The 23,467-nt window shown below is 45.1% G+C and overlaps 2 protein-coding genes across 5 annotated transcripts in view; one reads left to right on the top strand and one right to left on the bottom strand.

Annotated features, from left to right (window-relative positions):
• The window catches only part of FBXO11 (F-box protein 11), an 83,865-nt gene extending 82,645 nt beyond the window's left edge, over positions 1-1,220 (top strand). For all 4 annotated transcript variants that reach the window (XM_084791911.1, XM_084791910.1, XM_084791913.1 and 1 more), the window contains exons 22-23: positions 276-374; positions 454-1,220. In XM_084791911.1, coding sequence (XP_084648037.1) covers positions 276-374; positions 454-583 — 229 coding nt within the window. In that variant the 3' untranslated portion in view covers positions 584-1,220. The remainder of the gene's footprint in view (positions 1-275; positions 375-453) is intronic.
• A 518-nt stretch (positions 1,221-1,738) lies between these two features.
• MSH6 (mutS homolog 6) lies at positions 1,739-21,520 on the bottom strand. The gene is made up of 10 exons (XM_084791909.1): positions 21,153-21,520; positions 11,925-12,124; positions 9,633-9,802; positions 6,565-9,103; positions 4,638-4,906; positions 3,498-3,615; positions 3,216-3,305; positions 2,300-2,454; positions 2,019-2,218; positions 1,739-1,907 (listed from the first exon to the last, which is right to left on the bottom strand). Exons 1-10 carry the CDS (start codon positions 21,407-21,409, stop codon positions 1,826-1,828), a joined length of 4,080 nt encoding a protein of 1,359 aa, XP_084648035.1. The 5' UTR covers positions 21,410-21,520; the 3' UTR covers positions 1,739-1,825.
• Positions 21,521-23,467: the final 1,947 nt, after the last annotated feature.

Below are 23,467 nucleotides of genomic sequence, written 5' to 3'. Positions count from 1 at the left end.
CTTGAATTGATCCTTCCCAAGATAATAGGCGCTATCTACTCTTGAGACAAAGCCTCCCTGTGGAGTCCTGGAACCTGCTCTCTTATTTCCAAATGCTGGGACTAAGGGCGTTGGCCACTTGGCCTGTTTTTATATTTTTTAAAAAGTAACGTAACAATCACACTTCACTGTCTGACGGTTGCCAGCCACAAAAACTGAGCTAAAGGCCATAAAGTAATAAAATGCTATGTTCTGGATTCCTGACAAGTTCAATAATACAAGGTTTTGCTTCCTAGATGTCATACTTGTAACACCACAGACCGAAACGCCATATGTGTGAACTGCATTAAGAAGTGCCATCAGGGACACGATGTAGAATTTATTAGACACGATAGGTACGTAGTGCACTTGTTGCTGTGTTACCCACTTACTTCCTTTCGCTTTGCTAATTTTTGGATTTTCATTTTGCTTTAGGTTTTTTTGTGACTGTGGTGCTGGAACACTGTCCAACCCTTGTACATTAGCTGGTGAGCCTACACACGATACAGACACATTATATGACTCTGCTCCACCTATAGAATCTAATACATTGCAGCACAACTGAATTCCTTCCCTAAAGAAAAAGTCCTGCCATTCTAACATCGTAACTTAAACACCTTTTGGAAGATTTAAAAAATACTTGCCCATGCTACAGAAAGAGACTGTACTGGAAAAAAAAAATGGATACACAAGGTCAGTTGACACTATGAAGCTCAAGCCACCAAAAAGAAAGTGGCAATATGTTGACTCAGGATCTCAAAGCTGGGTATTTTAGCATTACTGTGTAAAGACTTTTGAAGGGACAGAAGTGAAGAAATAAGCTGCAATTTTGTACAGATACCAACTTGTGAAAAAGCTGGTGTTTTTACAACTAGCATTGAATGCAGTCTGATTTGCAGTAGTAATCTTCAATAGACAAGCAGCTTTGTTGCTGCCTTTATGGACATGGGTACCAATTGCTTTTGTAATATGGTAAAAAATGTGAGCTAGCACTTCTGCATTGATTTTTTTAACATGTATTCAGATTGAGAGTATGATTTTAATGCTTTAATCTCATGTAGTTTGTTTTTAATTTCAAGCAAATCTTATTGTACTTGAATGTGCCCTGTTTTGTTAGCACACCTAGACTTGCTGTAACTGTACTCATGTCCCAGTATGTACGTTCTTTCTATGAAAGAGAAAAACACTAATCTTAAATTATATCCAGCAATGTTTCTGGTATCCTTTAAGAAAAGTTAAGATTATTATTTCCTTCCCTTTCCTGTGCAGCATTCAAAAATCACCCCTAGAAAAAAGTGAGTGTTTTAATGAGACTTCCTAGGAAGGGATGCACTGTAAAACAAAAGTATTCTTGTATCTCAGTTTTGTGAAAGGTAAAAACTACTATGTTTTAAAGTACACTTTAGAAAGTCTCTTCAAAACAGTCCTGTATTTGAACTCTGTTCATAGTTTTTATTTGAACAGTTTAGACAAAACAGCTGGAAATTAAAGCAATTTCCTACATTAAGCTGAGACCAGTATATATACGGCCCTATACAGTTTCATAGCTCCCTCCCCCATTTATGTGTATTGGTGACAGTGGGTATAAACAGCCTGAAAGTGTATGCATGTACCATAACATCTAGACTTAATATATTGTGGAGTACTCAATAACCATTATGTAGAAGGTAGATAAGAATTAAAAGGGTTTAATTTCCTAGAAAGAAAATGGAAAAAATGGTCATTTTTAAAAAATAAAGTTTATTAGATCATAATGTTGTCTGAATTTACCACCTTTGTCAAAAGTCAACTCAGTTTCCAATGTAGTCTACAGTTCGTTAATCAAAGTCAGCAACCTATGGACAGCTTCAGTGTCTATAGTTGACCTTTCACTAGCCAGACAAACTTCCCTTTAAAAAGAAAAGAAAAAAAAAATAGGTTACTTCACTTTGTCAACCTTCCAGCTCTATTTAAAAAGTCAACTATAGAGAAATTTATACTCTTTATCCAGATATAATTACCGAAATAGTCTTAGTGACTGATTCATCTTCTCAAATTCTCTTGCTTTTCTGTGTCCCTTTTGAATAACCTCCTCTGGGAGGTTAGCAAGCCTTGCTGCATTAAAGCCATAGCTCTTAGGACAAGCTCCCTTAATGAATTTATAGAGGAAGGTAATCGTCTCCTGGCTGGGATCATCACATTCATTTTCTACCATGCATGCCTTAAGGAAAGAGAAATAGTTTTTAAGCACAGTTCTACTTAGTTGCTGCCAATATAAAAATGCCCAATTGACTCCACATACCATATGTCCTAGGCGCACACAAACATTTTTAGAATAGTCTTCTACTAAGGAATGATAGTGTGTAGAAAACAGTGTTCGACACTTTATGGTTTCAGCAAGTTCTTTCACAACTGCATTTGCTATCGCTGTCCCATCAAAAGTTGCAGTACCTCTTCCTGTGAAAGTGAAATGTACAGTTCATTAAGAGCTGTCACGTGCCAGGGGCTCCCCAGATAGTGAATGCGTGAGTTCACTCTAGGCACAGTTGCAAGAGGGAGCACCTACCCTCCACAGCAACGGGTGCTCCATCAGAAACTCAGTAATGCTACAAAACCAACAGAGGTTAAAAAAAAAAGAAAAGCTAAAGCTCTCAGAGGTGGGGGTGGGGAGATGCTCAGCAGCACTGGGAGGCAGAGGCAGGCAGATCTTTGAGTCTGAGGACAGCCAGGGAGACAACCAAAGAAAAGAAGGGTGCACACCAATGAGATAGAGGTAGGCAGATCTCAGTGAATTCGGAGCCAACCTGTTCTCCAAAGTCCAGGACAGCCAAGAATGTAAGAAAACCCTGTCTCAGGAGAAAAAAGGGAAGATCCTCATAGTGCAGATACACATGCAAGCAAAACTATTTTAGTTTTTTATGTGCATAGAGGTGTTCAAAGAAGCCAGATAACCCCAGAATTGGAATAAATGGGCCATTGTGAGCTGCCTGCTGTGGTGCTGGGCCTCAACTCCTGCCCTATGGAACAGCAATGCATGTGCTCTGCACTGATGAGCCTGTAGAGGGAGCAGGGAGCTAGAGAATGCACCTCAGCAGCACACCATGCAGCCTAGCATACAGGCCAGAGAGGGAACATGCAATCTATGGAAATGGGTCTTCCATCCCAACGGCATTCTCTTCACAGCCTTGCGATCGTGGCATTCAGAGACTGTGTCTTACCTAATTCATCCACAAGCACCAAAGAATGTGCGGTTGCGTGCCTGAGTATGCTAGCAGTTTCGCTCAACTCAACAAAAAATGTACTTTCACCTAAAAAGGGAATTAGAACTGTGTTAACAGCAGTTTGTTTGACTATGACAAGCAAGAGGTAAATTTGTATGTTGTGATATTTTTCAGAAGTTTGAGTTTTACTTAACACCAAGTTTAAAATAAGAGGCAGACATCTATCCCTGCCGACTGAATTGTAAAAGCCTTAGGTGTGGAGGAAAAAGAACAACTCACCTGACATTATTCTATCTGAGGCACCAAGTCTAGTAAACACTCTATCAACTGGTGTGAGCCTACACATTTCAGCAGGCACATAACAACCCATCTGGGCCATTACAGCTAATAGACCAGCCTGTGAAGGTGGGAGGAAAGGGATTATGATTGGTATTAAAAGAGCCTATACACAACACACATTGGACTCAAGAGTCCTTACATAGGAATCTGGTATTCCACATAAGTAAAGCCCAGCAACCAAACAAAGCCTCTGGCCTTTCACTTTACTAGTCCCAATTCTATCTAAAGGGCAGGACCAACAGGAAGCTCCTTAAAACTACTAATGCCTAGAACCAATCCTGGATCCAGCAAACTTGTCTTGGGATAACCCCTATACTTGTCACATTCTTCCACTTCTGATTTTTTTAGGATAAAAAAATATACAACACAGCCAATTCTGTTAGCAAAAACTAAAGTATCTGCAGGAACTGGACTGTTCTTCCACAGCCTTTTGAAAATTTAAGAGCAAATTTTAGCTCTGTAGTTGGTATGTCAAAACGGGTGCTTTGTTTTCTCTAACCGCTGTTCCAGTATTAACTAGAGGCCATACATAAGGACCACATATATAAGGGAGCACAAATCAGTCTTTACTTTTAGCAGGAGGACAATGTGGCTGGAGGTATGTACCTCTGCAGTAAAGAGTACTCTTCCAGAGGTCCTGAGTTCGATCGATCCCCAGCAACCACATGGTGGCTCAAACATCTATAACTGGGATCTGATGCCCACTTCTAGCATGCAGGTATTCATGCAGAAATAAATCTTTTTTTTTTTTTTTAAATGAGGCCCTGGGTTCAATTCCTAGCACCAAAGTAAGTCAGTGTTACTTTATATACTCTCTACAGTCATGAACCCTCATCAACCAAAGCCTCCCCTCCCTCCTTTGTTGGACATAATTCAAAGCCAGGGCCTCACACATGCTAATCACGTGTTCTGAACCATCATCTGGTGGATGAAACAAAACTACTTTAATTATACCAGGATTTTCCCTTTGCTTCCCTTAGGTGACTCTGTGCTACCTAGAAAATGGACTGGATTATATAGTTGTTGCCCCTGGTCTTATATAATTATTTTCTAACTAATAGAACATGAAGGATAAATTACCTGTCTTATGAGTGTAGATTTCCCCCCCATATTTGGTCCAGTAACAAGCACACAATAGGCTTTGCCATTTTCCTCTGCTTCTTCCTCACAGCCTATTAGAATATCATTAGGAATAAAATCATCTCCGAAAAAAGTCTTTGTAATGCAGGGATGTCGTGACCCTTTAAGCTCTAAGAAAGGGTGTGTGTTTTCTCCTGGTAGCAGAATTACTGGGCGACACATAGGACCATCTCCTCCTTGACTGTAAGTAGCCAGGCACAGTAAGACATCTGTTAAGAGAAGATAAAAGTAAGGCTTCTTCATTTTGTTAATTTCTTGTTGGGTAAACTACATGTGCCAGCTTCAAATGTCCTTTAAAAAAAATAGCATAATGGTTTAGGCAGGCCAAATGACCCAAACTCAATCCTGAAGATCGACACCTGCACAGGAACTGTTGTATGCCCAAGCCCCCCTCCCCAACACACACAATAGAACACACTGCCTTTACTGAGTAGCATGATACCTTTAAAAAAATCTTTTGTGTTCTATTTTACCCTAAATGCTGTCAGTGCCAGGTATAGTAGTGCACACCTTTAATCCCAGCACTTGGAAAAAGCCAAGGCAAGCATCACTCTGAACTCTTAAGCCAACCAAGGCCACACTGTAAGATCCTGTCCCAGAATAACAAAATGCTGTCACTGAAAACACATTACTGGTCTAGGTGGTTTCCATGTCTTCACTGTAACAGTTCCTCAAAGTAGTTCTCATATGGGGGGGGGGGGGGGGGAGGAGATGGCGACTTACATGTGTTCCTATGTGTGTCGGAGGTGATAGAATTTTACATGGGAAGGCAGATGAATGGACCAATTTAGAATCCATGTGCTGAGGAAGGATTTACTGCCCTAATCCATTTGATAATTGTGTTCAGATGAGAGTTTGTTACAGCTCTCAGTGTAGTCAGAGCTACAGCTTGGTGGTAAGGGCACTTGCTTAAAGCACTAAGTTCAATCCCCCACACCAGCAAAAATAAGGTGGGGAGAGACCTAGGGCAAATTTTGGCTTCCATATTTTGAAAAACTGATGCCCAAATGGCTCAGAACACACTAGCCCTGATACTTATAATTTGATTGTAAAGTACACTAACCAAGGTAAAGACAATATAGGACTAGAGTCATAGCTCATATAAAGCCTAGATTCATCCCTAGTCCCCTCCTTCCAAAATTATTTCCATGCAAATTTGATTCAAAGAAATACAAAAAGAACCACAAAGAAAAAAGCCAAGCTCATACTCTTATCTCTGTATTTTTAGAAATCCTCAATTACAAAAACAATTTGAGCTCAAGAAAATGGCTCAGTGGCAGTGTGTGCCCAGCATGCAGAGCTCTAGCTTTGATCCCCAGCATGGCAAAAGCTGGGGATCAGTGGCCACTCACCTAAGTAGCCCTAGCACTTGAGGTCAGCTTGGACTCAAACAAAACAGAAAATGACTAGTGCCAATAAACAGAACTAGTGCCAATAAAAAGAAACTTGAAAATAAATCTTCCCTCTGGCCGGGCGTGGTACCCAACACCTTTAATCCCAGCACTCGGGAGGCAGGGTCAGGCAGATCACTGTGAGTTCGAGGCCAGCCAGGACAGCCAAGGCTACACAGAAACCCTGTCTCGAACCCCCCCCCCCCAAATAATAATGATCAAATAAATAAATCTTCGCTCAGTACACTTCAACTAGTCCAACACTGAAGGAAAAATTATGTCATGACGCTATTAATAGCTAAAATCCAAGTTTCAACTACTTAAGTCGTTTGTAGTCAGTTTGATGCAAAACAAGCATGCTTGCATACATGTCAACACACATGCCCATGTTAAACATGCTTAGGTTTAGAGATATTTAGCTAGGACACAAACTTGTATCAATCAAAGCCTGGGGAACAGGGTTGTTAAAGCCTTACCTAACACTGCAATGCACTCTACAGCAGACTGCCAGTCCTTGTAATTTTTATCAAAGTTATAGAACAGCCGCCGCATGCAGTCCTTCAGAGACATGTCCCTTCGTTCTTCAGCATTTATAAGATCTGACAATTTCTTCTCAATTGTTTTGGTCCAGTATCGTTTACAGCCCTTTTTAGTAGATTTCAACTCATATTCTTCAGGTAGATTACGGGTAGCAAAATTCTCTGGAATCTCCAACTGGTAACGGTTCCTACCAATTCCCCAGTAGACTATGGTCCTACAGCCAATCCGACTGCGCTGTTTCTCTAAGTACTCCAAGAGGCTCTGCTCGTTCTCTCTTATGTCAGCAAGTGCTTGGTCATAGTCTGAGTCAAAGCCGGCTTTTGGAGTAATGAGTCCAGTCCTTCGAGCCCTCTCATGGTCAAAGGCTGTATCCCATCGATTCAGCTCTGAGGTCAGATCAGGAAATCGGCCCTCAGGACTTTTAGTCTGTAGAGTAACAACCTGCTTAAGGGCTTTAGACTTAAAATCACCGGCGACATCCTCCATAAGCTCTATAATTTTACATATTACTTTGAATCCTTCTAGAGCAGACAGAAAATCGATGATCTTTTTTTTACTATATGTGGTTTCTTCATACATGATAGCCCTGCTATCTGGGTGGTTCTGGCTCTTGAGGGGAGACCCAACATTATGAATCTTGCTCAGCAGCCTCTCAAGATCAGGGAGCTTCTTTAGGAGGTCTGCAACTTCAGTGATTTTGTCAGGCACAGCCATCAGGTCTTCTACAGCATCCAAACGATCACTGATGGCAGAAGGGCTACAGAGCGGGGCACACAGCCACTGTTTGAGGAGCCGCTTGCCAAAGGGGGTATGGCAGGTATCCAGTCTCTCTATCAGAGTCCCTTCAGTAGAACCATTTGTCCCATTCAGGAAAATCTCCAGGTTGTTTAACGTCACTGCATCTAGCACCATTCGCTGATTGGCTTTAGTAAAGACAGCACCAGGTCTTACTGTACTGATCATGTCAGAATCCAAAGGAAAATATTCTTCAAAATTAGCCATCGACAGAAGCTCCTGATCAATCAGGCATTTTTTGAGGTAAAAGACACAAGCACCTAGAGCCGAGAGAGCCAACTCACTCTCCTCCCCTGGGGTTAGCCCAAGAGAATCTGACTCCGAGGTCATACCTTTGAGCACCTGGGGCAGCACTACACCACTGTCTTCATTGAGCTTTCCAGCAAAATACCCTCCTTCGAGGAGTGTTCTTAAAGTCTTAGTGGCATCCCAAAACTGGGAGCCTGGTATCAGACCTTCCTGAAGACAAGAAGACAATGAGCTCTTCAGAACTGTTTTGGTTTCTGTTGAGAGATTTCCTTTCTCAAACAAAATCTGTACGGGAGGATAGTGTGCCACTAGAGTCCTAAATCTGGAACAATGGCGGTCATCTGAAAACTGGCCCATGAAAAACTTGCCCAGTGAAGTGTCAACAAAGCACACACCATATACCCGAGTGTGACCAGAAGAGTCTTCCTCTTTCTCTTTGAGGCTAAGAAGATACCTACTGTAGTTTTCAGAAGGGTCACCATCCAGCACACCATAGGTCTGTGTGCCCTTGGTAATGATCCTACAAATTTCTCTTCTCACCACTCTGTCAAACTTAGATACGTGTGCCATCTTTCGGCATCGTGCCTCCATCATTTCTGGAGTCTCAGTCTGTTCCACTCGTGCTACTTTATAGCCCTTCTGCACCAAGGAGTCTGAAAACCGGCCAAATGCAATTTCTGGAAAACCAGAATGGGCCCAGTTGCCCTTCATGAATATCAGCCCCAGCTCATTTACTCCAATGATAGCATCCATATGATACAATTCATAAAACTTCCCCACCTTATAAAAGATGACAAGGTCAAAGTTCTGAGACTTGATCTGCCACCACTTTCTCATCCCTGGAGTACAAGAATTAAGGAAATCTTCAGGCACGTACAGGGTGGAGGGATTAAAATCAGGGTGATCAGGCCGTCTCCTGTGCTCATCTCTTCTCTTTTCTGGCTTAAGCCATTCTAATGTTTCATGATACCAAGTAGTGGGCCCACTATTGTCATCACCTCCTCCACTGACATGGGTTTGGGATTCAGAACTCTGAGGGGCTGAGAATGCACTCAAGGTACTCTTGGTTTCTGACAAAATACGAGTTGTTCGTTTGGCTGTGGCTGTTTCCTTCTTTGAACTTTTCCTTTTAAGTGCAGCGTGAGCAGCCATCGCTCTCTTCCGTTTGGGAGCGCCTTTGGCAAAGGCGCCCAGGCCTTCACTATCACTGTCTCCTGCTCCACTGCTCACTTCATCACTGCTTCCTTCTTGCTTAGTGTCTGGCTTGAATTCCACATCAGAGCCACCAATGTCACTCTCAGAATCTGAGATGACCCTGCGCTTTTTTATCTGCCGGCTGCTTCGCCTAGCCCTCTGCATCTCAGGCTGTGCTTCTTCACTGGCATTTTGATCATCCTCTTCACTCTTATCTGATACATAAACCTGGTGTACCTGCCAGACAAAGAAAGGTTTTTGTGAAAAGAAAACAGTGGGGCAGGCAGCAAGCAGATCACATCTGTAATCCCACAGCACTCGGGAGGCAGAGGCAGGCAGGTCACTGTGAGTTCGAGGCCAACCTGCTCTACAAAAGAAGTCCAGGACAGCCAAGGCTACACAGAGAAACCCTGTCTTGAAAAACAAACCAAAAAGAAAAGAAAAAGGAAAACAGCCCTAAATTCAACCTCTGACACCAAGTCTGTCAAACCCAGAAATTATAACCCAGAAATGCTTGGCCCTTGAACCGCAGCACGTGGGCAGCTGAGGCATAAAGACTACTAGAGTGCTATGGGCAGAGGTGTGGCTCAGCTGACTGACATGGACAACGCCCTGGGTTTGATGCTCAGCAATTCCTAAGCCAGGAATGCTGACATACACCTGTACATCCAACACTTAGGAGATAGATATCCTCCCTACACAGAGTTTTTTATTATCTTTTATCACATACACATTTCCCGCCCTTTAAGAGAACTGAATGCCTGACCTCTGTCTCGTCCTCCTCTTCAGGCTCTGAAGGCTCATCACACACTGCCAACTCAAGCCTCTTAACCTTGTCTTTATTTAAGGCTTCATCTGCACGTTGCATTGCTCTGTGTATTTCAGACTTTGAGCTGTAGAAATGACCTCCCTTTTGGGCTTCCTTTGACTTTGAACCTAGAAACATACTTATAATTAAGAACATGGTGGCTGGGTAGTTCGCCAATGTACAACATGAACAAGAAGTTACAATCAGTTATAAATAATTTTTAATGTCCCACTTTTTCATATACATAGACAAAAGGCTTATAGAAAGAATTTTTCAGGGGAAAAGCTAGCAATGAAACTGGAATCACCAATTTCCCCCCAAGATATCTCTGGATGCCCTGGACTCAGTCTGAGGACCAGGCTGGTCCCAAACTCAAGAGATCTGCCTGCCTCTGCCTCCCAGTGCTGGGAGTAATCACCAATTTTACTTGTTTGAATTTGCCCTGTTTAGTCACCCAAGACCATTTACTTTAGTCTCTCTTGTAATGTCTCGGACTCATGGGCCAAGATATAAAAAGCCTCAAAGTAAAGCAGATACAAGTGTGGTTTAGGGACTCTTTCTAAATTTGTCTGAAAGATACACCAGATTTATTTATTTAAATAAATAAATAATCAACCAACCAACCAGGCTGAGACTGTAACTCAACTTGTGAGCATGCTTGCTGAGTGTACACGGCCCTGGGCTTCAGCCCCCACACTGTACAGCAGGGATGGGAACACTTGGGAGACAGAGAAAGAGTCAGAAGCTCAAAGCATACTCAACTACAAGGAGACGGAGCCTGCCCTGGGCTACATGAAACCCTAGCTCAGAAAACAAAACCAAACCAGAGCTTCGTTAACAGGGCCTACCATTACAAATATTTCCCCTCTGAATAACACCAAAATGCAACATTCAAAGCCCCCTGATTTAAAATAAAACTCTTCCTTTTACTTTTAAAATTATACCTATCACGTATATGGCCTTGGGTTCAATCCCTAATACTTGTTTTTAATCATTTTCTTTTTTTCCTTTTGGACAGGGTTTCTCTGTATAGCCTTGGCTGTCCTGGACTTGCTTTGTAGACCAGGTTGGCCTTGATCTCACACGATACACCTGCCTCTGCCTCCAGAGTGCTGGGATTACAGGTGTGCGCCACCACTAGGGGGACAGGGGGGCGGGCACCTTTCCTAAGAGACATTAACTAGAAATGCAAGTGTCTCTGATCTGTTCTTCTGCCCCAATCTAACCATGTCTGGACAAGGAAGCCAAATGTCTAAACTGAACAGGCCCAAAGTACTGTATCGCCTTCTTTCTGTACATACACAGTAACAGGACTACTAAACTTCCTCAGTGGAACTGACACTTTTGTGGAACATCTAAGACAAACCGAAGGTACAACTTACCATTTCTCTAAAGAGCAAAAGCTACAGCCTGCAACAGGCATTATCAATTGGAAGGTGGCTTCCCAATGTGACCAGTGTAGCTTTATTACACCCCACACCCCACACTCCCCATAAGCACTTACATAAGGCAGCATGTGAACAAGAGACCCCTCCCTCTCCCCTCCCTTCTCTTGGATAATGTATTAAAACATGCATTATTTCTTTTCTTCTTTTCTTTTTTTAAGGAAGAGTTGTGGTTGGGGCCTAACCTGCTATCAGGACTGTAATTCCAGCTAAAAGAGAACTGACAGTCAGCTGGGCAGTGGTGGCACAGGCACTCGGGAGGCAGAGGAAGGGGGATTGAGGAGTTCAAGGCCAGCGTGGTCCACAAAGTGAGTTAGTTCCAGGACAGCTGAGGCTACAGAGAAACGCTGTCTCAAAAAACCAAAACAGAGCTAAAGTACCAGAGTATTCTCATCTGTCACAGAGACTGTCTCTGACTCACGCTACTTGTCCTGCTTACACTATCCACACAGTCCCTTCAGAACAGAGCTAACGTAACTGTTACACTTCTCATGTCTCATTTTCACAGTTTATTTAGCTAACTCTCAATCAAGAGACAAATTTTCTTTGAAGGGCTTAGTTGCTATAACTCAAAGGACAAAAATCAAAGTTCCATACGAAACAGGGTAGCTAATACCAGCTGCATCCTGTCTCTTTATCATGTCAGAAATCTTACAACTGCTATTCCTGCAATATGCTAAGGAAACTCGCTTGTGCGCGCGCGCGCGCGCACACACACACACACACACACACACACACACACACACACACACACACACTTTCACAGTATAATGAAGAATCAGCAGCCCCTACCATCACCTCTTACCTGTATATGGCTTTAACATCCTTTTGTTAACCCAGCCCCTTGTTGGACTGTCATCAAAAAACTGCACATGAACACGAGCTGATTTCCCTTTCTTCCGGATGAATGTTCCCTCAAAAGGATGGTTATAAACCAGACAAGGCCACCAGGGGTAACCTTCCATCTTAGCCCAAACCAAATCACCTGGTGAGAAGTCACAAGAACTGTTGCAAAAAGAAAGAAATACTTTGGTTACTATTTGGCTACCTTACTTCAAAGGCAATTCCCCACAGACAAGTTTTAACACTCCTTCGGAGGCTCAAGGAATTTTTATAACATAAGCAAGCTAATACAATGCTTACTTAACAATTAAGACAAACAATAAACTGGTATTTGATGAAGAACTGTTTCTCAGTCTTACAATCATGGCAAATTCAGACAGTATCCTGTCAGTCACAAAACAGACTCACAATCATACCTATACTGTAACTCAGTGCGTATCAGAAAGAAGTAATCCACAAGACCCGAAGTCATGAGGATTATTATCTTGCTAATTATAATATTTAATAATTCACTAAGTTTAGCCTGGAATTGTTCCCGCTAAGCTCTATGTTCTCTCGGCATTTCAAAAGCTGTCTCCCCTTAGTTTTGTCAACAAGTGTCTAACGCTTGAGAAACAGTTGCCTATATATACACATGCCTATGGAATTTTGCCCCAAAGGTTCATTCTTCAGAAACTTGATTTGGCTCTTGTGGGTTGTCTCCAAGGAAAGGAAGAGACAGAGAAAATAAGAAGAACTCACAACCAACAGACTGTACAGCAGCCCCCATCCATGATAGGAAGGCCAAACCACTCCTGCCCAAGTACATTAAACAACAAGAGCAATACTCTCTAGCCCACTCAGAAGTTTCCCCAGCACCTTAAAATACTAAAGTAAGCACATTACTGTACCAAGAGTACTTTAGACATTTCTGGAGTTTTCAGTTGACTCAGACTTGGACCTACTCACAAAGCACTATAGTGTCAGCATCCAGCATGATAACACACGCCTGTGACCCCAGCACAAAAGCAGGAGGAGGAACTCAATGATTTGTTTTATTTTGTTTTTGTTTTGACAGGGTTTCTCTGTGTAGCCTTGGCTATCCTGGAACTCACTCTGTAGACCAAGCTGGCCTTGAATTCAGAGATCCACTTGCTCTGCCTCCCAAGTAGGGCTGGTATTTCTGGGACTAAAGGTGTGTGCCATCACCACCTGGCTGAATTCAGTGACTCTAAGGCCATCCTGGACCACACTGCAAGACCTGTCTCTAGCGCAAGCACACACTGGCTTGGGGTCATAGTTCCAATGGTACAGCACTTGCCTGCCATGGGTACTCAAAGGGGGGAATGACCACACTTTTAGACTACAATGGTAAGAGACCATGAGTGTCATCAGTCACTGTCTCCTTATCTTCCTAAGGACCAGCTCTCAACTTCTGTCTACAGTGACCCGTACAAGTTTATGGTGATCACCTCAGGCCCACTACAAAGGTCAGCATTAAGAAGGTGTGCCTGCACAATTTAACAGCCAGATCATTTTTTCCTAACCTGACCTGGGTTGGGCTGGGCTGACAAGTCTTTCTTCAGTGACACATTCCTGAGAAGAAAAACCAGGGGAATTAAAAAAAATAAAGATAGCCAGGCTGTGGTGGTGCACACACACCTTTAATCCCAGCAGAGGCAGAGGCAGGCAGATCACTGTGAGTTTGAGGCCAGCCTGGTCTACAAAGGGAGTCCAGGACAATCAAGGCTACACAGAGAAACCCTGTGGTAATGGGGGGGGGGGGATAAAAAAAATGGGGTCAGGAGGTACTGCACAAACGATCTAATATATAGTTTGGAAGGGGAAAAATGGGACAAAGTCATCAGGAATCTAATCTAGCAATGTTGTACAAAGGGAATACAGCTTATCTTAAGTGCACCCACTTTGCTTTGAGACTGAACACCAGAGCCCTAGGCATCTGAGATGGGGATAACAGGTAGGGTGTGCCCAGGGTCCTGAAGCTTCCCCCAAAGCTCTGTGCCCAGGCATTACAGGCTCCCCAAGCATGTATCTGGTTTTAGACAAGGAACTTTAAGTTCCTTCCCCATACATCAGGGCCTCAGGCATAGGCCTAGCCCTCAACTCTAACAGACCGGGTCAAGGGTCAAGTAGAGGCTGACCTTCAATCATATCAGGCCTTCTGTTCACTTAGGCAAGTTAGTCACTTAACCACAAAGCCTATATCACATCTGGAAAGAGAGTTCTAAGTTCTCTAAATCCATTTTTGCTTTGTTTTTTAGAGAAAGGGGTTCTCTGTGTAGTCCTGGCTGTCCTAGAACCCATTCAGGACACATAGATGGCATAAATAGGAGAGCTGCCTGCCTCTGTCCCTCAAGGCTGGGATTAAAGGTGTGTACCACCACATAAGTTTCTAAATCTTTAAGGGAGAAGAGGACACAAACTTTCTAAGCCACACTCCTTTATTTCTACTATTAAATTTCAATAGATGTATTTCCCCATGTGGAGCACAATTTTCAGGGTTTAATTTGTGTATCAGCCAAGACAGTTTTTTTTATTAATTTATTCTTGTTACATCTCCATGGTTATCCCATCCCTTGTATCCTCCCATTCTTCCCTCCCTCCCATTTTACCCTTATTCCCCTCCCCTATGACTGTTCCTGAGGGGGATTACCTCCCCCTGTATATGCTCATAGGGTATCAAGTCTCTTCTTGGTAACCTGCTGTCCTTCCTCTGAGTGCCACCAGGTCTCCCTCTCCAGGTGACATGGTCAAATGTGAGGCACCAGAGTATGTGAGAAAGTCATATCCCACTCTCCACTCTACTGTGGAGAATGTCCAAGACAGTTTTTGTTTTGTTTTGGGTTTTTTCTGCAGTAGGGGAGAAAGATGCCAATAAGGTTAAACCTAGCTGGTATTTATAACTGTGCATTTTCCAAAATTGGAACAATAAACAGACATCCAAGTGTCAGGGTGTGTGTGTGTGTGTGTGTGTGTGTGTGTGTGTGTGTGTGTGTGTGTGTGTGTGTGTGTGTGTGTACACATACATAAGAGGTATGGTATGCATATAAAAGCAGAGGACAAATCTACCATATAGGTCTCAGGGTTCAAAATCAGGTTATCAAATTCGACAGCAGCCACTTTACCTGATGAGCCATCTTGCCAGTCTCAGATTTTTCTAACAATACTAAAACTTAGCTTTGTGTGTGAGTGCAGGTGTGCAAGTTATACATGAACAAGGATATAGTGACCAGCCGTCTTTGTCTTGAGACAGAATCGCTCCCTGGCCTAGAGCTTGCCAAATGGGTTAGGCCTGCTGGCTTGCTGGCTAGCCTCACAGTCCCGGGGATCTGACTGCACCATGACAAGGATATCTACTGACACATCCAGCTTATTTTTTAGGTAGGTGGCTTCCTCATATCTGCAAGGCAAGCACTTTAACACGCAATCTCGCTAGTCCCTCTATATGCTGATGGTGCACACCTTCAATTCCAGCACTTAGGAGACAGAGGTACATCTGTGAGTTCAAGGCCAGCCTGGGCCACATAGAGACTTGATCAAGAAAAAAAAGAACAAAAGAAGGAAGTTAAAGTAAAGGTGCCTCTCACAAGCTGTCCTGAACACCCTGTGCCATTTACACAGCCATACTGATCTCCCATGCCCCACATAAATAGTGTAATTTCTTTTATAAGAAGAGTCAAGACATCCAGGTATGGTGGTACATGTTTTTAATCCCAGTGCTTGGGAGCCAGAGATGGTGGCCTACAAAATGAGTTCTAGGACATCCAGGGCTACACATAGAAACCCTATCTCAAAAACAAAACAAACAAACAAACAAAAACAAAAAAGAGTCACAATAGGGCCTAGGAGATGGCTCCGACTCACTTGCCACCAAGCTTTGATGGCCTGAGTTCTATCTCAAGGACAGTCAGTGGAAGAACCAACCTCCCTGAGTTGTCCTCTGACTTCCACAACCCACTATGGCATGCATACACACCAACACACTCTAACAGGTAATTTTTTAAAATACAGAAATAATGAGGCTAGAGAAAGGACTCGGAAGTTAAGTGCACTGGCAGATCTTCCACAGGAGCCAGGCCCGATTCCCTGCACCCACGTGGAAGCTAACAATGTCTGAAACTCTAGTCCCAGAGGCTCTGAGGCCCTCCTCCAGCCTCCCTCAGGCACTGGTATACCCGTGGGTACATATGCATATATGTAAGCAAAACACATGTCTCTGTATTTACTTGTTCCTGAATTGTGTCCTTAATAACCAAACAGAAGGAAAGGGGGAAATAAGTGACCCAAAATGATCCTATGCCCTCTCTCAGTAACAGACCCTGGCTCTTCCTGATGCCAACACTGAATGCTGGAATACTGGACTCCATTACTTTTGTTTGTTTGTTTGTTTTAACAGGGTTTCTTTTGTAGTCCTGGCCTCACCTTGTAGACCAGGCTCACCTAGAACTTGCAGAGATCTGCCAGTCGCTGCCTCCCTACTGCTGGGATTAAAGGTATGTGCCACCACGCCCCACTCTACTTTTTAATTTTTAAATAAATTGCCAGGCACTGATATACAACTTTAATCTCAACACTGGGAAGCCAGAGGCAGGTGGGTTTCTGTGAGTTCAAGGCCAGCCTGGTCTACAGAGCTAATTCCAGGACAGCCAGGGCTACAAAGAGAAACCCTGTCTCAAAAATTCCAAATAGGTAGGTAGGTAGGTAGGCAGAAGGATGCACACACATCAAGCACCATGACAAACACTTGAAACCCTAATATCCAGAAGAGTGGAATCAGAGGCTCAAGATTGTCATCCATTACACAAGTTTTCTAATATTCTTCCAGAAGATCCAGCTTCAAATCTCAACACCCATAGCAGCTCATGACCATCTGTGACCCTTCTACCCTCCAGAGGTACCAGGCACACCTGCTGTGCTCAGGTATACATGCCGACACAACCACCACAAACACAAACTTGACTTTTTTGATAATCTCAATATGAAGTACTAGCTATCCTAGATAAACGAGCCTCCACCTCAGAGATCCACCTGCCCAAGTACGTGTGTCACCATGCTCAAGATAATGTAAACATTAAATGATCCAGCACTCAAGGAGGAAGAGGTAAGCGGATTGTGAGTTTGAGGCCAGCCTGGTCTACAAAGTGTCCAGGACAATCAAGGCTACACAGAGAAACCTCGTTTCAAAACAAACAAGAAGTTTTTAAAAAGTGAAATGATCGGGCTGGAGAGATGGTTCAGAGGTTAAGAGCACTGACTACTTTTCCAGAGGTTCTGCGTTCCAGTCCCGGCAGCCACATGATGGCTCACAACCATCTGATGCCCTCTTCTGGTATGTAGGCATACATGCAAGCAGACCACTGTATAAATAATAAACAAGTGAATGATCCACTCAGGAGAGACACCACAGCCAGGCATAGTGGCACACACCTGTAGTCCCAGGATTCTGGAAGGCAGAGGCAGGCAGATCGCTGTGAGTTCAAGGCCAGCCTGGTCTACAAAGTAGTCCGAGACAACTAGAGCTGTTACACAGAAAACCTTGTCTCAAATGAAGGGGGGGAGAAGAGGGGGGAAAGGAGGAGGAGGAGGAGGAGGAGGAGGAGGAGGAGGAGGAGGAGGAGGAGGAGGAGAAATGACACTTACTTTTTTAAAAGAATCTGATAAGCCTGGCATGGTGGCACACACCTTTAATCCCAGCACTTGGGAGGCAGAGGCAGCACTCAGGAGGCTAATGGAGAAGGTTAGCCAAGTTCAAGGATAGCCTGTTCTACATATGGTGACCCTGTGTCAAAAACCAAGAAATATACCAAAAACATGCACACGTTAGGAGGTCTGCAAATGCAAGAGTCCACAATGATTTCAATTCTTTTCTGTGTTTTTATTTATTTTTTTAGCCTAAAGAAGGAAAAAGAGGGAGCTGGAGATGGCTCCACAGTTTAGAGCACATGGCTATTCACAGCATCCACACTGGGCAGTCACAACGACCTGTCAACTCCAGTTTCAGAGTATCTAATGCCTCTGGCCTCCACTGGCACCTACACTTATGTGCACATACCCAAACACACATAAAGCATGAATTTTAAATGTTTTAAATTAAAAGTTATAATCTAGAAATTGTGATTGGAGGTAAGATTTTTTGACACCTGCAAATTAACTGTGCCTGCCTACAAGTGTCCATTGGGGTTTGATTTTATTTATTTTATATGCACTGGTATTTGCTTGCATATTTTTCTGTGTGAGGGTATCATATCCCCTGGAACTGGAGATACAGATAGTTCTGAGTTGCCATGTGGGTGCTGGGAATTGAACCCAAGTCCTTTGGAAAAGCACTGAGCTATCTCTCCAGCCGGAAATGATATATTTTAGTAAGATAATTTTTTAAAAATTTAAGAGAAATGAGGAAAAAAGATAAACAAAGTTGACACTATTTTAACTTCTGTTCATTAAAAGATACCCTGAAGCCAAGGGGGGTGGTACATTGTGTCATTCTAAGACACCAGAGCTCATAGTAAGAGCTGCCCCATTCTGGCTATAAACTACCTTTTCCAGTAAAACTACTGGTAAGATCAGATAAAGGCCAGCTGCCCCCAGGCCACCCTGTTCCAGGATCAGCAGCTCCGAGAGTAAACAGACCTTTTACAACTTACCTCTTTCTGGAACTTTTCACCTTTCTGTGATTAGAACAGCTGTAAAAGTAGGCAACTGCTGGAGCATTTTACAATTGGGTATCCATAGCGACCTCGCTTACACACATACCCCTAACCCAGTAACCCCATAAAAGCTGTGAGGATTTTCAATAAATGAGACTTGATCAGAAACCTGTCTTGTCTACATTTCTCATGCCCCCCTTGGCCCCCTTCCCCTCCATTTCTAGGGTCACCCATTGAGTGTCTGGCAGGTCCAGACAGTACATGCCTTTAATCCCAGCACGGCAGAGGCACGTGGACCTCTGTAAGTTCCAGGCCAGCCTGGTCTGCAGAGTGAGTTCAAGGACAGCCAAGGCTACACAGAGAAACCCTGACAAAAACAAACAAACCTGGGGGGGGGGAAGATACCCTGAGCTAGGCACGGCAACTGGACCTCATCTCAAGTTCACAATCAGCCTGGCTGGGTGTGGTGGTGCACACCTTTAATCCCAGGACTCAGGAGGCAGAGGCAGACACCAAGGCCAGCCTGGTCTACAAAGTGAGTCCAGGACACCCAAGGCTATATAGAGAAACTGTCTCTAAAAACTAAAACTAAAAATCAGCCTGGTAAGTGGGGTGTGGTGGTACATGCCTTTAGTACCAGGACCAGGGAGACAGAGGCAGGTGGATCTTGTGAGTTCTGGCCCCTGTGTAGAAACCAGACCAGTCTACAAAGTGAGTCCAGGACAGCCAGGGCTGTTACACAGGAAAACCCTGTCTTCAAAACCAACTGCTCAAACGAAAAACAAAATCAGCCTAGTCTATATAGGGAGTTCTGGGACAGTCAGGGCTACACAATGAGTTTCTGTCTCAAGACAAAATAGCTGCCCTGGGCTGAGTAAAAGGGAAACACAGAATGGAATAGCCCATTTGCATTGCACATTAAGTGAAAAAGAACCAGTAAACAAGCAAACTACTAACATTTCAGCACAAAAGTAAATCTTAACAGCAAGCATTATAATGCTCAGGGGTTTTTGTTTGTTTTGTTGTTGTCTTGAGACAAGGTCTCTCTGTTAGTCTTGGCTGTTCTGGACTTGCTTTGTAGACCAGGCTGGCCTCAAACTCACAGCGATCAGAGTGCTGGGATTAAAGGCGTGAGCCACCGCGCCCTGCATGCTCTCAGTGTCTTAAACTTCCATCCCACACCCCCAAGAGACATTTGGACCCATCAGTCTAGTGACTGGCCCCTTTCCTGGAAGTTGTCCTCTGCCCCCACCCTTCATCTATCCAGTTTGCAGAGTCTCTTCCTGAACCAGACCGCATTCAAACTTGGCTAGCCCCACTCTGCTCTGTTAGTTGGTTTACAGAACTGAAAACAAAAAACAAAAACAAAACCGCCTACCTTGAGCCACACCTTCTCCTGACTTTAATGCACACAAACTCACCCACGTGTTCTACTTGCACTCTCTTGAACTGTCTTTGGGTTAGTTTTTACTCAGGATACATTAAAAGACATAAAGTACCTTACAGTAGAGGAAGTGCATGCCTTTATTTTGGATACCACAAAATCAACTCACATCCAAGTGAGTGCATTTCTCACCACATGCTAGCTTTATTTCCCTACAAGCAGTGCCTACTAATAATTCTCTAGCAGGCCTTGAACACACCAAGCAAGCACTCTCAGTTATAACCTCCAACCCTAGAGTACTTAAGTGGCCCTGTCTGATATTTAAATATACAATTGCGGGCTGGACGTGAAAGCTCAGAGGCACAGAGCATGTAAGGGCCTAGGCTCTATAAGCCCAGCACCACAAAAACCCGCCCTACCACCACCACACACGCTGCCTCTACAACTGTAGTTAGATTTTGAAACACCCAACATTTCCTGCAGGACACCTTAACACAGAGCATCATCAGAAATCGCTGCGAAGAAACCTTAGCTAGCGATTTGATCTGAATTTTATTTTATTTTTTAAGTCTCTATTAGGTCCTCACTGGCTTAAACGGCCACCATCACATTACGTGTTTAAAACGGTAAAAGCGAGCTTTTCAAAATGTCTCTACTTGCCCCTTACAAAGGACAATTCAGAAAGCGCGAGAACAACTCAGGCTGGCTTCCCCAGCAAACTTTCCTGCCAACAATTCGAAGATCCACGAACTCCGAAAAACCTTCCGCACCCTTCCCTCTTAGTGTATTAAAAAAAAACCGCATCCTTCCAAACCGGAACACCTTTTCAGCAGAAAAACAAACTTCCACCTGCAACGCTATAGTTTCCTGGAGTCTCCCCCAGTAGGCTCGCTACCCGGATGAGCTCCGCTCCCCCGCCCCGCCCCCTCCGGCCCCAGCCATCCAGGGACACACCCCCGCCCGCGGAGCTCCCCGCCCCGGCCAATGAGGGGGAGGGCGTCTTGGCGCCAGAGCCTCCCGACCCACTCTACCGCCAAGGCGGGAATGTTCCCGCGAAAGTCCCGGGCAGGCCGCCCCTCCTCCCGCCGCCGGCCTGACTCTAATCGGCCTCCCCTCCCTCCGGCCACCCGGCGCGCCGCCTCAGCCCCCGGACGGCTACCTGGCGGGTTCGGCCGGCGGAGCCGACTTCCGCGACTCTCCGTTGAGATTCTTCGCCTCCGGTGACGGGGCGGACACCGCCGCGGGCCGGGACTCGGGCTCATCAGCCTCGCTCCAGGCCGCGGCCCCGCCGCGGGAAGCGGAGGCTCCGGAGGCAGCGGCGGCGCCTTCGCGTGAGGCCCCGGCCGCGGCCTTGTTGGTGTCACCGACCACCGGGGACTTGGAGAAGAAGCTGTACAGGGTGCTTTGTCGCGACATGATGAAGGGAGTAGGGCCTGACCGCTCAGTCGCTCCGAGCACCTACAGGCACCGCATCCGCCGCGCGGCCGCAGCTGGCGGGAAAGTCGGGGGGAGGCGCGTCCAACCCGTGGCCCGGTGGCCAATCGACAGGCGTCTCAGCCTGCGCGGTGGGCGGAGCCCCGCCTCCGACGTGCCCTGGCGTCGGTGGGCGGGGCGGAGCAGGCCCCGCCCCCAGCCTGGGCTGCCGGCCTAGAAGCGCTCGGGCCGGAAAGCAGTTGATTTTGCGGTGGCTCCCTTGGGAAGTTCCCGGGTCTGGGGCGGAAGTGGCAAGCGCGGTCGTCTAGGGTTGCGCGGTCGCTGGAGCGGCTCGGCGCACCCTTCGGGAGGCCGCATGGAGCCTGCCCCGGAAACACCTGCGCTGCGGTCGGTCCTGCGGTTGGACCGAAAAGAGCTGAGAAATTGACTGTTACCGGTTCACTGGCACGGTGTTTTCGCCGAGCGGTGTGCAGAGTGGCACTTGTGAATGCCAGCTGCGAAACCCTTGCTAGTTTGTATTTCAAACCACCTAGCCCCAAAACATCCCTGACTCATCATTGCCTCAACTAGTTTACACCTCATAATCTATGAAGTAGACAGTTGAGGTCCACAGTCCTTTGGCACAGGTGTGCATAAATTTTTTGGGTTTTAGAAACAGATTGTTAAAGTAATCTTTAGCGCCTAAACCCGGCCCCTAGCAACCCTAACAAGTTAGACTCTTCCCACCCATCCGCAATAACTGGATAAAAGAGAAAGATGTATTCAATTGGCCACATTAGGAAGAAAAAGACGTTCAGAGAGCCTCCCCTTTTGGCAAAGAGTAGTTTGGCCCACTATTGTTGTGGGAACTGGACAAGGGCTAGCTTCCCTGAGTAGAAGCCCCTCCCTGCCCTATTTTTGGTTTTTAGAGACAGGGTTTCTCTGTGTAGCCTTGGCTGTCCTAGGCTCACTTTGTAGATCAGGCTGGCCTCGAACTCACAGTGATCTGCCCTGCCTCTGCCTCCCAAATGCGGGGATTAAAGGCGTGCGCCACCACGCCTGGCTTCCTGCTCTATGCTTAATCAGCTGGAAGTCAACTTCCCTAGGAGCTAGATGAGGGCTCACCTTATCAGATTAGGGCCAGCTTCCCCTTACTCAATTGTGTGGGAGACCCGCAGTGTAACAGCTACAGCAGATGAAAAATTTAGAGTCCCCCTGCAGCATGACTCAAAGCGCCTCTATCCTGTACCTTATCAGTTAAAGCCAGCTTCCTCTATGCCCCTTACCCAGTTATGTGTAAGGCTGAGAAAGTCCTGCTTGCGGATCCTGCCTTTAAAAACCTTGTATTAAGCCGGGCATGGTGGCACACACCTTTAATCCCAGCACTCCGGAGGCAGAGGCAGGCAAATCACTGTGAGTTCGAGGCCGGCGTGATCTACAAAGCAAGTCTAGGACAGCCAAGCCTACACAGAGAAACCCTTGTCTCAAAAAAACAAAAAAATAAAACCTTGTATTAGAAGGAATCAAGGCCGCCCACCTTCCTCAGCCTCTGGGGAACGGACAGTCCTCGCTCCAGAGCAAGATCACTAAAAAACCCTGCGTACATTGCATCTGGTTGGTCTCTGGTAATCTGGAGAGATTTGGTGACTTGAGCATTTCATTGTCTCTGCTCCAGTCTGTCCTGCAAGATGATTCCACAAGTTTCAGAAATGTGTGCAATCTCTTTCCAGGGAACAAGCTCTTCCTATGGCTAACTCTGGGCTTTGCTTTCCCCCTCCCCACCAAGAAATTCCTGGAGAAACCTCAATTCCTTGGGGTCCATTGTTTCAATTGCCAGATAACCAATGGGAAGGGATTTAAATGTCCCCTCCTCAGAATATCTTCCTGCCAGGTTGGTTACAAGACTTTTAGGAAATTAAAGCAATTCAAATTCAAGAAAGAAAATGCCTTTAGTCTCTGCACTCAAGAAGCAGAGACTGGTGGGTCTCTGAGTTCAAGGCCAGCCTAATCTACAAAATAAGTTCCAATACTGCCAGAGTTCTTACACAGAGGAACTGCCAA

The sequence above is a fragment of the Acomys minous genome, assembly GCF_964271855.1.
Source record: "Acomys minous genome assembly, chromosome: 8".
Taxonomy (NCBI): Eukaryota; Metazoa; Chordata; class Mammalia; order Rodentia; family Muridae; genus Acomys; species Acomys minous.
This window is presented reverse-complemented; position numbering and strand designations above follow the sequence as displayed.

Coding starts and splice junctions, on each gene's coding strand:
- MSH6 (XM_084791909.1), bottom strand. CDS start 21,409: ATGTCGCGACAAAGCACCCTGTACAGCTTCTTCTCCAAGTCCCCGGTG. Junction 9,803..11,924: donor GATGTTAAAGCCATATACAG/GTAAGAGGTGAT, acceptor GTATGTTTCTAG/GTTCAAAGTCAAAGGAAGCC. Junction 9,104..9,632: donor AAGAGGAGGACGAGACAGAG/GTCAGGCATTCA, acceptor TTTGTCTGGCAG/GTACACCAGGTTTATGTATC.